Genomic DNA, 13,335 nt, shown 5'->3' with positions numbered 1-13,335 from the left:
CACTCATAAAAAATTAGCATAATAGCTGGTGGGTACACTGCGACAATCAGATTAAACTTGTATCATAATTACATGTGAGCAAGGCAGCTTTGGACGAAGGGGTAAAAACTTCGTACGGACTTAACAAGAGGGTGGAAGCCGTGGACACCAATGTGAGGAAGCTCACCAAACTAGACATGAAACTGAATGATGCCCTTCCACAAATCACTGTGGACCCAGAAACCTACACGGTCACAGCAGATGGAGCGGTTCTCACCTGCACCGCAGCTGCTTCTGTTCCTCTTTCGCGGAATTACTTCCTCTTTTAAGCACATAACTCTCTCACCTTCTCATTTTATTATGAGTCCAGATCCAACAAACTTGTAGCCAATCGTGGAATTCCCATTAGCATATCCATTAACATTGTCATGAATGCACTTTTTTCTTGGAAGAAACTGAATGTAAATTTTCGTATATTTATGGATAGCTAAATTTAATTAATTGTTTCTTTTCTGCTCCCAAAAAAAAAAAAGAAATAGCAGACTATAGTGACACAAAAAAAATATTAAGTGTACCTCGAAGTCTCTTAATCCAACTCCGGTCATTTACATTAGATGATCCAGTAAAAGCTACATGGTAATCAATTACCATCAATTTGCTGTGAACATTGACTATATTACATTTAGAATATCTAAACTAAATTTCTATAACCATTTCAGGATTACCTAATAGCATGATAAAATAAGATGAGATACTGGCTTGAAGTCTACCATGAGATCTTAGACCATAGAAAGAATTGCAATCATTTGTCTTGAGACCAAAAATAGCTCCAAGATTGTGCAATATGTGGAGTGTTTGCCTCTAGAAATTGTTCTATATAGTCAATGTGTTAATCCCCACATTGATACAGAACCACCATCACACCTTGTTATCATTCGTTATCACACTGTGTTATCTCATTCACCACAGTAAAAGATTTAGGTATACATAAAATAGGAGCAGATTCATCAGGGACTATCCTTGTCTTGCCATCGAAGAGTATATTGAACTCATGTGAGGTTGCCCAACCCCACTCCACCATTGGTCACCACAACAAAATAGATAATTTTAATTTATAGGCCTTTCCCTGAGCAATTTCACCCCGATATTTCTTGATCATTGATTTCCGAATGATTGCTTCAATCTTCAATTTTCTGGCCCTGAACCAACAAATAACAACGAATTACATAAACAAATAATACCAAAATCTTTCTTTTACTATTGGAGTAGGAGGGGGAGGAAGATATACTGTTGGAGCTGACATTCTCTCTTCAGCAGACCTGTGCCCACATTCCATCATATACCTGAAATCACAAAGTTGATGTGTTAATGACTATACTCCTTGGTAATGTGTACATAAAACAAACATTTAACAGTACATCACTGATGGACATACTTGAGAACCCAAGACAAAACAAAAAGAAAACTTTAAGATAAACTGAACCACCTAGACAATAGAGTAAAATACTTAAGCCAACCATGACTCCATTGGTTGCAATATTTGATAGTTGGTGCACAAGCTTGACACTAATCGGTTCTAAAATTCAAAACTAAGCAAACAATATCTCTCATGCTCAGTATGCAAATGTTTACAAAAAAAATTGAATTAATTGTGGCATATTGTCAGTACTCAATGAACGAAGAATTAATATTAAAAGGGCTACCATCTTACTTTAAAGAAGAAATATGATGCAATCAATCTAGTTTGTGCATAGTCAAGTACAATGTATGTACAACTGAATAATGCTCCTTGCAATGCATGCATTATGAATATATGATATGATATATTCGTAATGCGGTTAGTGTTGGACAAAATGGAGAATCAATAGTCATGTACTCGCACAGTAAGCATTATCATATGCTTATATACAAAAAGAAATCTAGACAAAATAGGTAAAACATCATCAAAACTAATGAAAGATAGTTTTCCGAAGCAACAAAAAAAAAAACTAATGAAAGATCACAACCTTTGTGCTTACAGTTATTTGTCCCTTTACTCTAATCATTTGTGTGTTCTGATTGTGTTAACGATAAATGAGGAATATTCCATTGTTAGTAACAATAATGATATAGTTGATCACCGAGGCTAGAAGAATGAAGTTTGTTATATGATGTGCTTACATGGAATAAGAAATATTCCATTGCATGAAAGAATTATCATTGTATATAAGCTTCATTTAACTCTTGAAATCTAGCACTAACATCACTGACATCTTTGTGCTTGTCATGATGCCATTTCTATCAAAAGGAATAGAATGAAGTAGAGTCATGCATATTATATAGTAAGTAAAACTTGTATTTTATTTTTGAAAAATTGTATATAGAGCCCTAGCAGGAGTAACTCAAAAGGCATGGATTAGAAGAAAAAATAACTAATAAATTTGAGGATTTTGCTATAGATTGGGGAAGGGAGAAGCTGACGTAGAACCTACCAATTCCACTCTCCTTCACAGGCATAAAAGGAAACTGGGAGATGTAAACTCCATTCAGATGTAAGCTCCCAATTCCACTCTTCTGCTTTTGCCACTCACTAAATTTGGAATTAGGTAGCTACTGGAGTTTTTGAAGCAGACTTATTGGGTCTCTTTTTTCCCTGATCCACCTACAAAACATATGAATTACATGCTTTGAACAGAAAAAGTTTCTTAATCCAAGCAAACTCCAGTCATAATTTATATCATGTTGCAAATTGCAGCAATAATGAACACAGGAACTGCAGCAATAATGAACAGAGGAATTGCAGTATATGCCACTGATTGCATCCAATTTAGTAAACAGAAAAGTAGTGTGTGGAGTTTGTTTGTTTTTTGAAATTCAATACATAAAACTGAGCTAACTGATTAAAAATCTCATTAAGGTTATAGATTGGAGTAAAGCACCAAAAAAATGAAAGAGCAAATAAAAACACCCAACAGTAAAAATTGAGCATCACTTAATCTAGATGCTCAATTTTGATGTTAGTCTTTAGCCCGGATGTGCCACTCATAAAACTGTAGCCGTCTCTCCTAACAAAATGATTCTTCTGGGTTCAAACTTGTGTTCTCACTCTTACTGGTCTAACTTGCTTACCAACGTCTTTGTAGTAGATACTCACATTTTGCTTTAGGCCAGAAACTAATTATTAAGTTAATAATATAATTAGACAGACTTTCTAATTTCAGATGCATTCAAAGTATATTCTTCCTTGCTCATTTTTCTGATAGTTCCAAAGTAGGTTATGGCAGTCCCATAAAATAAAACTATTAGCAACAACAATGAACAAAATACAGTGGGAAGCAAAAAACAAAAAACCTAGAAGGTACTATTACTGAAGAGAGGAGTAATAGTGGTTAGAAGAGCTTAACCCAATAATGGTGGTCACTGATATTCCATCCACTTAAATCCATTGAAGCTATTTAGAGGGTCTTTCCATCTTGTTCTCTCTGCAGCTAAAGGGAGTGGTGAGTTCTCAAATGGTTCAGCAGCAAACACATCCAATCTAAAAAAGCTCAACGCTTTTCCCTCATTTCCTGGCCCTGGAAAAAAAAGCCCCAAGAAAAAGGTAAAATGCAAAAAAGTTTCATGCTTTGAACTGAAAGACTGAAAGATCTTCACAAAGGTAACAACATGTTCATCTTAGTAAGAGCAAAAACAAAGAAAAGTTGTTAGATAGCTTCAATAGTTTGAAATACCATCCTGCATTATGAAGAGAATTGAAATACTAATATTTTTGCTTACATTTTAATACAATGCTACATGTATATATATCTGTACAAAATGGAGCTGCGTGAATCCTATAGTAAATGAGAGAATCCTACAATAAAAGAGATCATTTGAATTTCAAATTCAAATGAATTAAGGGAAAGAATATTCCTACATTAAATTTATATGTAAAGTTGGATTCCAGTGAGAATTGTACAATTTTTACAATAAGACAGCTGGTAACCAATGTAAGGTCTTCATTGACCAATTAAATTGGATGTGTGATGCAAAACTATATGGAAGTTAACTTAGTGCATAGGTAGATACCATACCCCCTCATATAGCCTGTTAATTTTTTTACCATATTGACTTTGAACTGCACAACTATATAGCATTTCCAATCAACAAATTATACAGTAGACATTTCTGAATCATAACTCAAACTTGCTCTTACAACTTTTACCTTTTCATTTATAATATAGTTTAAAACTCCACTAAATCAAACACATAAATTTATAATTCTCAAACTTTATACTCCAAGAACTATAATAGGATAAGGGTTTCAGCTTAGACAAAATAAAGTAAATTTTAAGTAGATAAGTATTTATAAAAAATGCAATAATTTTAAGATTGCATTTCATTATAACTCCCTAAAATACTGTGTCATTCCATAATTTGATTAATTTATAAGCTGCTTTTACTACAACAATACAGATTATAAGGAGACCCATAAAGACTTTTACAGCTGCATTATCAATATGGAAGGACTTCAAATTAGTAGCACGATCAATAGTGACTATAACCTCACCTTCTCTACCTGTTGACTGCAATGATCTCATCCAAGATATTGGCGACTGGAGCTTAACATTGGACGATAAATAATTTAATTGCACATTTAATGAGGTTGTGATTCCTTCTATTCCAAATGGGTCTAAATTGCATCAAATAAAAAATCCAGGAGCGGTAAAATCTGAAGAAACTACATGGCACAGTCTCCCAACAATTCCCAACAGCACATCAGAAGTAGCTACATGTAAATGATGTTATAGAGGGATGAGTCCATTGGTTAAGGATCTTACTAATAGTATGAACTGTATCATCTTTCCAAGCTCCAGGAGGTGAAGCTAGTGAACTTGTCCACTGCAACTACCTACAAACAGTTCAGAAATTTGAGAAAGAGAATTGTGAGCAAATCCACCGCATATTCAACGCAAATCCCATGATTTGGGGGAAGCGAGAAATCGGGAAAAAGGACGGATGGAGGCAGAACGGGGAAGAGTAGTAGTGTAGTTGATTCTTAATGTAGAGTTTGGTTGAGCTTTTTATTGTTTTTTTTTTTCAAGGAGCTTTTTAATTTTTATTGTTTATTATAATATAGCCGAAATGAATCAAAATCCAATAACAAAGTTAGCATAGAACAAAGAAATATGAAGCAACCGCATCTTCTTTTATAATTTAGTTTTAGTGATAGTGTCAGTAATTACAAATTCATTGCACAACTTTTTTTATTTATTATATTCATAAAGTGGATTATGCCGCCAACATGTCAAAATGTGATTAGGTTAGTACTTTGAACATAAGTGTAAAAAATATACCAGTCCAACCGAACCTGCATTTCAACATGCTAGTGACGGGTCACCCCACCACCCGTTGGAGCCATCCCTAAGGATTGAAAGGAAGAAAGTACAACTACCTCATCCATTTGAGGGCAACATAAACATTGTAATTCGTTTGTTTTTGTTCTATGTGGTTCTTCTTTGCATCTGGCTTTTATGTGGTCCAAAGGAAAATATGCCAGCTTTTATAGAAGAGAATAACAGGATGGAGAAGGGATTAGGTTAAAAGTGTAAAACAAAACTGCAAAATGGATTAATGAAATTACTAACAAAATAAATAGGGGAAAAACTTATACTAGAAAATAAAAATTAAAACATACAAATTATTTTAATTTTAGTCAATTTTTTAATTCAGTTCATTTCTCTAGAGTGAATTACCACTCCACGTCGAAATTGCGAGAACAATTTAAGAAAAAATTAAATATATATGACTCATACAATCCTCCATTTTAACTAGTTTTGTCAAAGTGAAATTATTTTGTATTATAGACATATTAGTGAAGTGATTGGCCATATCGTATGTTCAAGATTGAAACTATCCATTTCAATTTGAGCTAATACAATAAAAGGAGAAGGGGATTTTATGTACAAAAAATACATTGATGGATGGATAATGGATTATTTCGCCTCCTCTACTTATAGAAGGTGGTCACAAAGGTTCCCTAGTCATAGAAGACGTGGTAATTTTCTATGCTTCAAAATTCTGAAGATTAGCCAGCCATTGTTCCATGTAATTGTTGCCAGCTGCAAATGCAATAGCAACCCAAAACAACAATTAGTACAAATGGCTTATCTTAGTCTCTTAAAATGTCAAATTATAAGAATAATAAGTACTTTAATGATGCTTTCACTCGACAAAAGTTGATTTAAAAGCATATGCATCTTTACTATTACAAAACAACTTTCCCTAATTTTAATGATTACAAACATCTCAACTAAATATGGCAAGTTGTTATTTTAAACACAACAATACCCAAATTGCAGTTTGGAGTGTGCAATTGATACAAGTTCAATCATCATGATCAGTATCGGTTCAAGGCAATATAATTTATGTATAAACGTGCACCCAACCATAAAGATATGAAAAACAAGAACACATTTTCCTTTTAGTCAAGACAGAAAAGGTTCTGATATTAGAAAAGATAAAGGTTGTTCTGCTTAAGGGCTTAGCACATCGAAGAATCACAAAAGGAATTTTAGTAAATCAATGGCTATGGCTTGTATGGTGAAGAATTTAGGACCATATATCAGATTGTGAAGTTGAAGTTACCATATATTAGTGCATAGCTTTTTTCTCTATCATGAAAGCAACTTGGCAAAAGTGATTCACCGCCCTGAGCAATAGTTTTAAGCTTAGACATTTCTTTTTTACTAAAGCAAACATTCCTTAAGAGTTGAAAGAAATACATGGCAAAAACATCAGGAAACCTCCTAGAACAGAGAAACAAACAATGAACAAAGAAAATTAGCTCAGAAAAGCAAAAATTGGCATACAAAAAACAAAATAGAACCCATAACCACATGCTAGAAAAGCTTGCCCCTACTATATCCATTCCACACACACCAAAATTTTAGAAAATAAAAAACAAAGACCTTTTATTTGTCTTATATTATGTGTTTGTATTTAGTGAGCCAGAAAGGCCTAATCATCATTGCAAATTGCACTTACAGTTGATTGCCATGTATCAACACAACACAATCACATACAGAACAATGATGATAATGATAGACACATTTCTTCATCAAGATCAGAATCATCAAAAGGCTAACCAAACTAAACATCTTACAATACATATAAAAAGCATCTGAACAAGGAATATTCGACTTTAACATAACCAGCATAAAGAAATTATTCAAGTCAGAATAAGTGCATGTTGGGATAAACAGTGAAACCAAAATCACGGTGAATAGTCTCAAAAACTAAGAGAAGTTGCTTCTGTTCGCGATGATTTTGACTCACCGTATCCAAAGATGCACTAAGTTAAACAGTGCTAAGAGTTTCAAACAGAGCAGAATAACTCAATGAAAACAAATTACAAAAATAGAGAACATGTACTAAATCTTACCAGAAGAAAATTCATTTGGGAGGTTCTTGATAGCACTCAAAAGCTCATCATTTGAAGCCTCCACCACTTCCTTGCAGCCAGGTCTATAGCAAGGAACCAGCACAGCAAAACTACCATCAGACTCATCATCATCACTCTGAAAATCAGAGCCATGAGGCTCCAACCACCCAATGGACCAATCTGAGCCCTCAGATTCAGAGTCTGACAAGCAACCACCACCATCAGATGGCACCAAAACAACATCATACTCCCTATCAACTCTCCTCTCTTCCCTGCTCTGCCACTTCTTTTTCACCTTGGCTATCTTTGTCCCCTTCACCAAACTCTCAAACTTCCTAGCCTCTCCTTCCTTCTTCATTGATGATGAATTCAGAGAAGAGCCACTAGGAACAGGTTCCTTCTCCTTGCCACTCCAGAACCACCATGGGAAACGAGGCAAAGAGATAGCCATACTTGCAATTTCCAATTGGAGATTCAAGGCTAAAGGGTTTACAATGACTCAATGAGTGTGAAGCTCTTCTAGAGGCCAAAGATTAATGAACCCAACAAACACATTAATTTCAAATCAATAATCCAAAAAAATTTCATAGCAGGGATGAAGCAGATGCAGTTAATTTATCAAAAGGACAAGGTTTCCTGATTCCTCAAATATCAACCCCAATTTCAATTCAGCAAGTTGAATTGAATAACATCATTACATCATAGCCTTGATTTACTGGCCCATTTTCCCAAAATTGAATGTCAGAAAAAAATTGGCTTCCCCCACACACAACAACACTCAATGGAAAATAAATTAGTACTATTATCCAAATTATCCAAATCTCAAAACAATAAATGCTATCACTTTCTTCATAACTCAAAACACATAACCCCCAAACCAAATCACAATGACACAGTCTACTCAGCGCAAAATAGCAAACAAGATGAAACCCAGAATACCCTTTTGAGAAAAGACTTCAACTTTGTGTCAAAAACGGGAAATCCCCAAAAAAAAAATTCCTCGCCGGAAAACCGAACCTTATAAAACAGAGGAGATCGGAGCCGGCGAAAGAAAAAAAACCGGCGAGACAATGAATGGATGACTCAGAGAGTTGAAATTGTAACCCTAACTCGCTAATCTCTCTCTCTGTATGTGATCGTCTTCTTCCTTGTGCTTCACTCTGAAGCGAACCCAATCACACTGAAACTCGTCTTACTCTGCATTTATAAAGAGAGTTTGTTTTTTTCTATCTTGTAAGATTGGACGGTTCAGATTGCACCGGTGATTGAAGGTGTTGGGTTGTTACTGTGGACTGTATGTGGGTAATGAAAACCCGTGGTGGTTAAAAAGAAATATGTGGTTGTTGCTGAGAAAATATTGGACGTTGATTCTTGGATGAAAAAGATAATAACCGTCCAAAGTAGATGACGTGCATGAGCATTAGCCTGATTTGGATGCATGTTTCCAACTTGTTGACAAGTGTCATTAATGTCAGCCAGTAATGGATATTGTCAATTTCAAAATTAATCTTAATAATCATGATTAAGTTGTTTTTTTGGAAAGTAGTAGTGATTAAGTTAAATTCAAGTAGCCTTGTTTAAATATCATTGTGAATGTTTTCCCATGACTAAAAAGAAATAAATAAATACTACTATTGTCAAAATCAGCATATTTATGAATTGCCATTTAAAAGTCCATCTGATATAGTAGCACTACTTTAAATCTTTAAATTAAAGTAAAACATTTTGACAACTCCATAAAGTAATTGTTAGATTTTTTTTATATCGGAAAGATAAATTGCACCCTATCAGAAATCAATCTCTAGACCTCCCCTTACCACTTGAGCTATCATACGGGGACAAAACATTTATTAGATTGATTGGGTTCATTAATTAATTTTTTTGAACTTGGAAGATTAAAGAACGCAAGTACAAAAGAAAAAAATTAAATAAGAAAATCTTGGCACATAGTGAGATCATGTCCTTCAAGAAGCATCTCTGAGGATTAGCTAAAGTGATAAGAGTTAAGGACATAAGAGTTGGATGAAATGAAAGTGTGAAGGGTCAGAGTTCGTCGAACCCTTATAAATAATTAATTTATTAATATTACTAACAACTAACATTTACTTATAAAAAAAAAATCCGGCAAGAAACTACACCTTTGGACAGGTTTCACTATTTACTTTGTCTATAATTCCAACTTTAAATTTGGTAAAATTCAACTTGTGTTTTCTATCAACCGATTGTTCATTGTAGGCAGCTAGCTTCATGTTTGGATCATTTTGAGATCAATCATGTTAAGGGGGGGGGGGGGGATAAAGTGGCTCATCTTTTAACAGCTAGTGCTAATGAGTGCCCAAATTCTGTATGGTGGGATAATTTTCCAGCTCCAATTACCACGGCTTTACTAGCTAATGTACTAGAAATTTCCATTTAATATAAAGTTGTATTTTCCATATAAAAACTTATTCTCGAGAAAATAGTAAATAAAACTAATATTTAATCAGAAATATACTATTAAAAAATAAGCATGCTTTCAATTTTTTTAAATTATTAAAAACATTTTAAATTTAAAAGTAAAGTTATATTTAATTTGTTCATTTAGCGCATCATTCACATCATTTTATCACGAATATTCCTTTATTTCTCATAGATGAGGTGAAATTTGGGTATGCATGAATTATTTTCTTTACTAAATTGGAAAATGATACTGTAGAAATCAATAGACAAATACTATAATTATAGTGGAGATTGATTTCAGAGGCACAAGTAAGTTGCATTTGATAAATCATTTTTATGTTCAATTAGAAGGCACAAAACAAAACACTTTGGAGGTAATTGATTCCGAAACTCGTACGAAAATGATTGAAGGTCAATATGTCATCTGTGTATTTCTACGCGGAAATTGTTGGTGGTTGTCCGTGGAGTAATCAGTACTCAAAGAATAGAGAAAAATGGGAACAAATAAAAGTTAGCATAGCCAAAACGATGACAAATTATATTTGACGTAGCAAAAAAGTTTAAAAGAAAAAAAGAGTATATTTTTTCATCCGATTTTCTTAGAAGGAGCTCTTTCAATTGACCTTTGCTCATTTGATTCTCTTCTTTTTAAAACATTAAACGTTTGGCTAACGTTATTGCCATCGATATATAATAATACATTTAAATTATTATATAAATTCCAACAATTGATGTTTGAATATAGTACTAATTATAAAGGATGCTCACGTAGGGTATTTAAAAAAAAAAAAAATCCTGAACCCAGCAATGACCCAACGAAACGCATGAAGGAGTCATCAGCATTCAGCAAGAATCTTAAAAAAGATGTTTGATCTCACCCAGTAAAACACTCTTCAGATAGGTAAAATAAGAATTTGTAAAGTGGTAATAAATATTTGATTATGCGATAGGAAGAAGACGAATGATCACGTACTGCACGATTTTCTTCTAAAATTTCTTAAAGAGATTATAGGAATGCTAGATTTGAGAAATAAAAAGATTCTAGAATTGATATGTGATGCAATACTCCATTGAATTTCATTCCATCAATCATTATGATAGAGAGAAACTCTACCAAGTAAAATCAAAGGAAGAAAATCAAAAGAAAATTATGAAAAGAAGATAAAATAAAACTTTGTCAATTTTTTTGTTATCTATTCAAGAGTAAAAGATACAATTTATAGCTAACATAATTCTCTAGATGACCAACAAATAACAAATGACATCATCATAATAAAGAAAATATACTAGAAGTTGACACCTAATAAAAGTTTGGACATTAAACTTATATTAATAAACTATAGATAATAAAAGATAAAGTGCATAAGACCCAATAGTCATAAGCCCATCAGAATGAGCCTTCCACCACATTATTGGTATCACCTCCAACCAATTTAACTGAATTTTGAACTCGAGATGTTCATGTGAAAGAAGATCGAGTTTTCTCTTTCTAGCAGTATACAGAGAGTAAACCTCGTTGTTGAAGAGAACTAAGAAGAAGCTCGAGGAAAACGTTCGATGTGTGAAACTATCAATTACTTTTGATCAATCCACATGTATCCTTTAAGAAATGGAGAAGATAATGACAATGATTAAGTTTCATCAATAATGATCTCAACCATCGTAGCTGTAGTAAAGATCTGAGAAGAACTTTGATATTCTCACACCTCATTTTCTCTTACATGTCACTTTCACATTTTTTTTTAATATCTCTCATCTATTCTATCACATCATTTATCATATCACTAATTTATTTATCCTCTACTACTACATCTGTCTAGAAGTGGAGAAGTGTGTTTGCACAATTTTCCAATCTGGAAAATTTTGTTGGATCCCGAAAGTTCAACTAATATGATGTCTTATAATTGCTCAACAACATTGGATATTTGATTCTATTCATGACTATAATTTGACTACCTTTATTGGAGAATGGATAGTTCCAATGTTTTACAAGAAACTTAGATTGACTCTCGAAACAGAGAAAATCAATAAGATTATCATTGTATGTTTCTCGGTGGTAGTCCAATCATCAGTTTTAGTTTAGTACTGGGCCGACCCTCTCTAAATAATTTGGGCACGATAGTGTCAACCCTCCATTTCTTGTTGAAATTTAAAAATAAAAGCGGGAAAGGAGGAATTGTGATAAAAGAAAGATATATAAGAAATCCATATAAGGAACACAATCATTCATCTTCGCAAAAAAAGAAATATAGTAATTCATATAAAGAACGCAATCTTTTATCTCATAAAAAATATTTCATAAAAAATATATAAGCGATTCAAGTAAGGAACAAAGTCTTTCACCTCGAAAAAGAAATAGAAGAAAAGAGCTTCATGATTGATTGTTCTCAAGTTGTGATCAACCTCTTCCTAATCGGGTTTGAGATGAGATGAGTCCATCTTTTTGCATATAATTTGATTTGATTTCAAGCCCCACCATTAATATCTCATGGGGTATGTGGCGGAAGATCACCTCACATTTCCAATGTTCATTGTAATTCTACGTGACTTTTTTTGTTGTTGTTGTTTGGTCATATTTCATGGAGGAATTTAGCATACACAAATAGAAGCTTGTGTAAGGTTACACAAGGGCCTTTTGACCTATGGTAGCAGGTTTTAAAAAAAAATCAAAAAACATATATATTAGTAAATTAGTTCATGAGGGATTAGGTTAATTATTTAATAGTTTAAAAAAATTAATTATTCAATATGTTCTTCCTCCTCCATCACCATCTGTCAACATGTTCTTTCCCAGAAAGATCCCATCTTCAAACCGTAAAAACCCAAAAAAAATGAAGAAAAAAAAATCTCAAGATCAAAAACCCCCAAATACATGATTAATTGGATATATTCATCCACCAAACCCAGAAATTCATCCTAACACAAAACAAAACATGCTTCTTTTCTTTCCATTTAGATCAACCCATTTGATTTGACACTGTCACCACCCATTCAAAAAGTCAAAATCAAAATCAAAATCAAAATCAAAATCAAAACTTTCCTCTCCCCCACTAGTTTTCTCTCTTGCCAAACACCATATAGAAAAGAAAATTTCAAAAAGCAAGGGTTTGTGAATAGTAAACCATGAGTCTTGGTCACCAACCAGATTCGTCCCTCTTTCAACATAAATCCACCATCAATACTGAGTTCCACCCTCCGTGCCGCTGCCACCACTGCAGGCTCGCTGCTCTACACCCATCTCAGATCTGGTTGCAGGGAGATGCATCAGATCGGAACACAACCGGCACCGGCCTCCATACCCAACCACACTGAGCCATCAATTACCCAACAAACAAGCGCGAACCCTGAAACCTAGCTTAAAAATCCCCACCCATAACAGAGCCGAGAAGAAGATAGGGAGAGAAAAGGGAGGGGATTTCTTCGCACCAAACCCTCAGCCACTGCGCCACAACCTGAACCCCCCACCATGTGCGGCCAGCGTCGTGAAGAAGAGAATGATGGTGGAGATGGAAAGA

General features: G+C 33.9%; 1 protein-coding gene and 1 long non-coding RNA gene across 2 annotated transcripts; both read right to left on the bottom strand.

Annotated features, from left to right (window-relative positions):
- Nucleotides 1-476: 476 nt before the first annotated feature.
- On the bottom strand, nt 477-3,697 carry LOC130735750 (uncharacterized). Its single transcript, XR_009018557.1, has 3 exons — nt 2,451-3,697; nt 1,268-1,322; nt 477-1,178 (listed from the first exon to the last, which is right to left on the bottom strand). It is a non-coding gene; the product is annotated as an uncharacterized LOC130735750 (long non-coding RNA).
- A 2,138-nt stretch (nt 3,698-5,835) lies between these two features.
- On the bottom strand, nt 5,836-8,568 carry LOC130740081 (uncharacterized). Its single transcript, XM_057592581.1, has 2 exons — nt 7,382-8,568; nt 5,836-6,059 (listed from the first exon to the last, which is right to left on the bottom strand). Exons 1-2 carry the CDS (start codon nt 7,830-7,832, stop codon nt 6,004-6,006), a joined length of 507 nt encoding a protein of 168 aa, XP_057448564.1. The 5' UTR covers nt 7,833-8,568; the 3' UTR covers nt 5,836-6,003.
- Between the last annotated feature and the right edge of the window lie 4,767 nt (nt 8,569-13,335).

Source organism: Lotus japonicus, chromosome 2 (assembly GCF_012489685.1).
Source record: "Lotus japonicus ecotype B-129 chromosome 2, LjGifu_v1.2".
In the NCBI taxonomy this organism is placed as follows: Eukaryota; Viridiplantae; Streptophyta; class Magnoliopsida; order Fabales; family Fabaceae; genus Lotus; species Lotus japonicus.
This window is presented reverse-complemented; position numbering and strand designations above follow the sequence as displayed.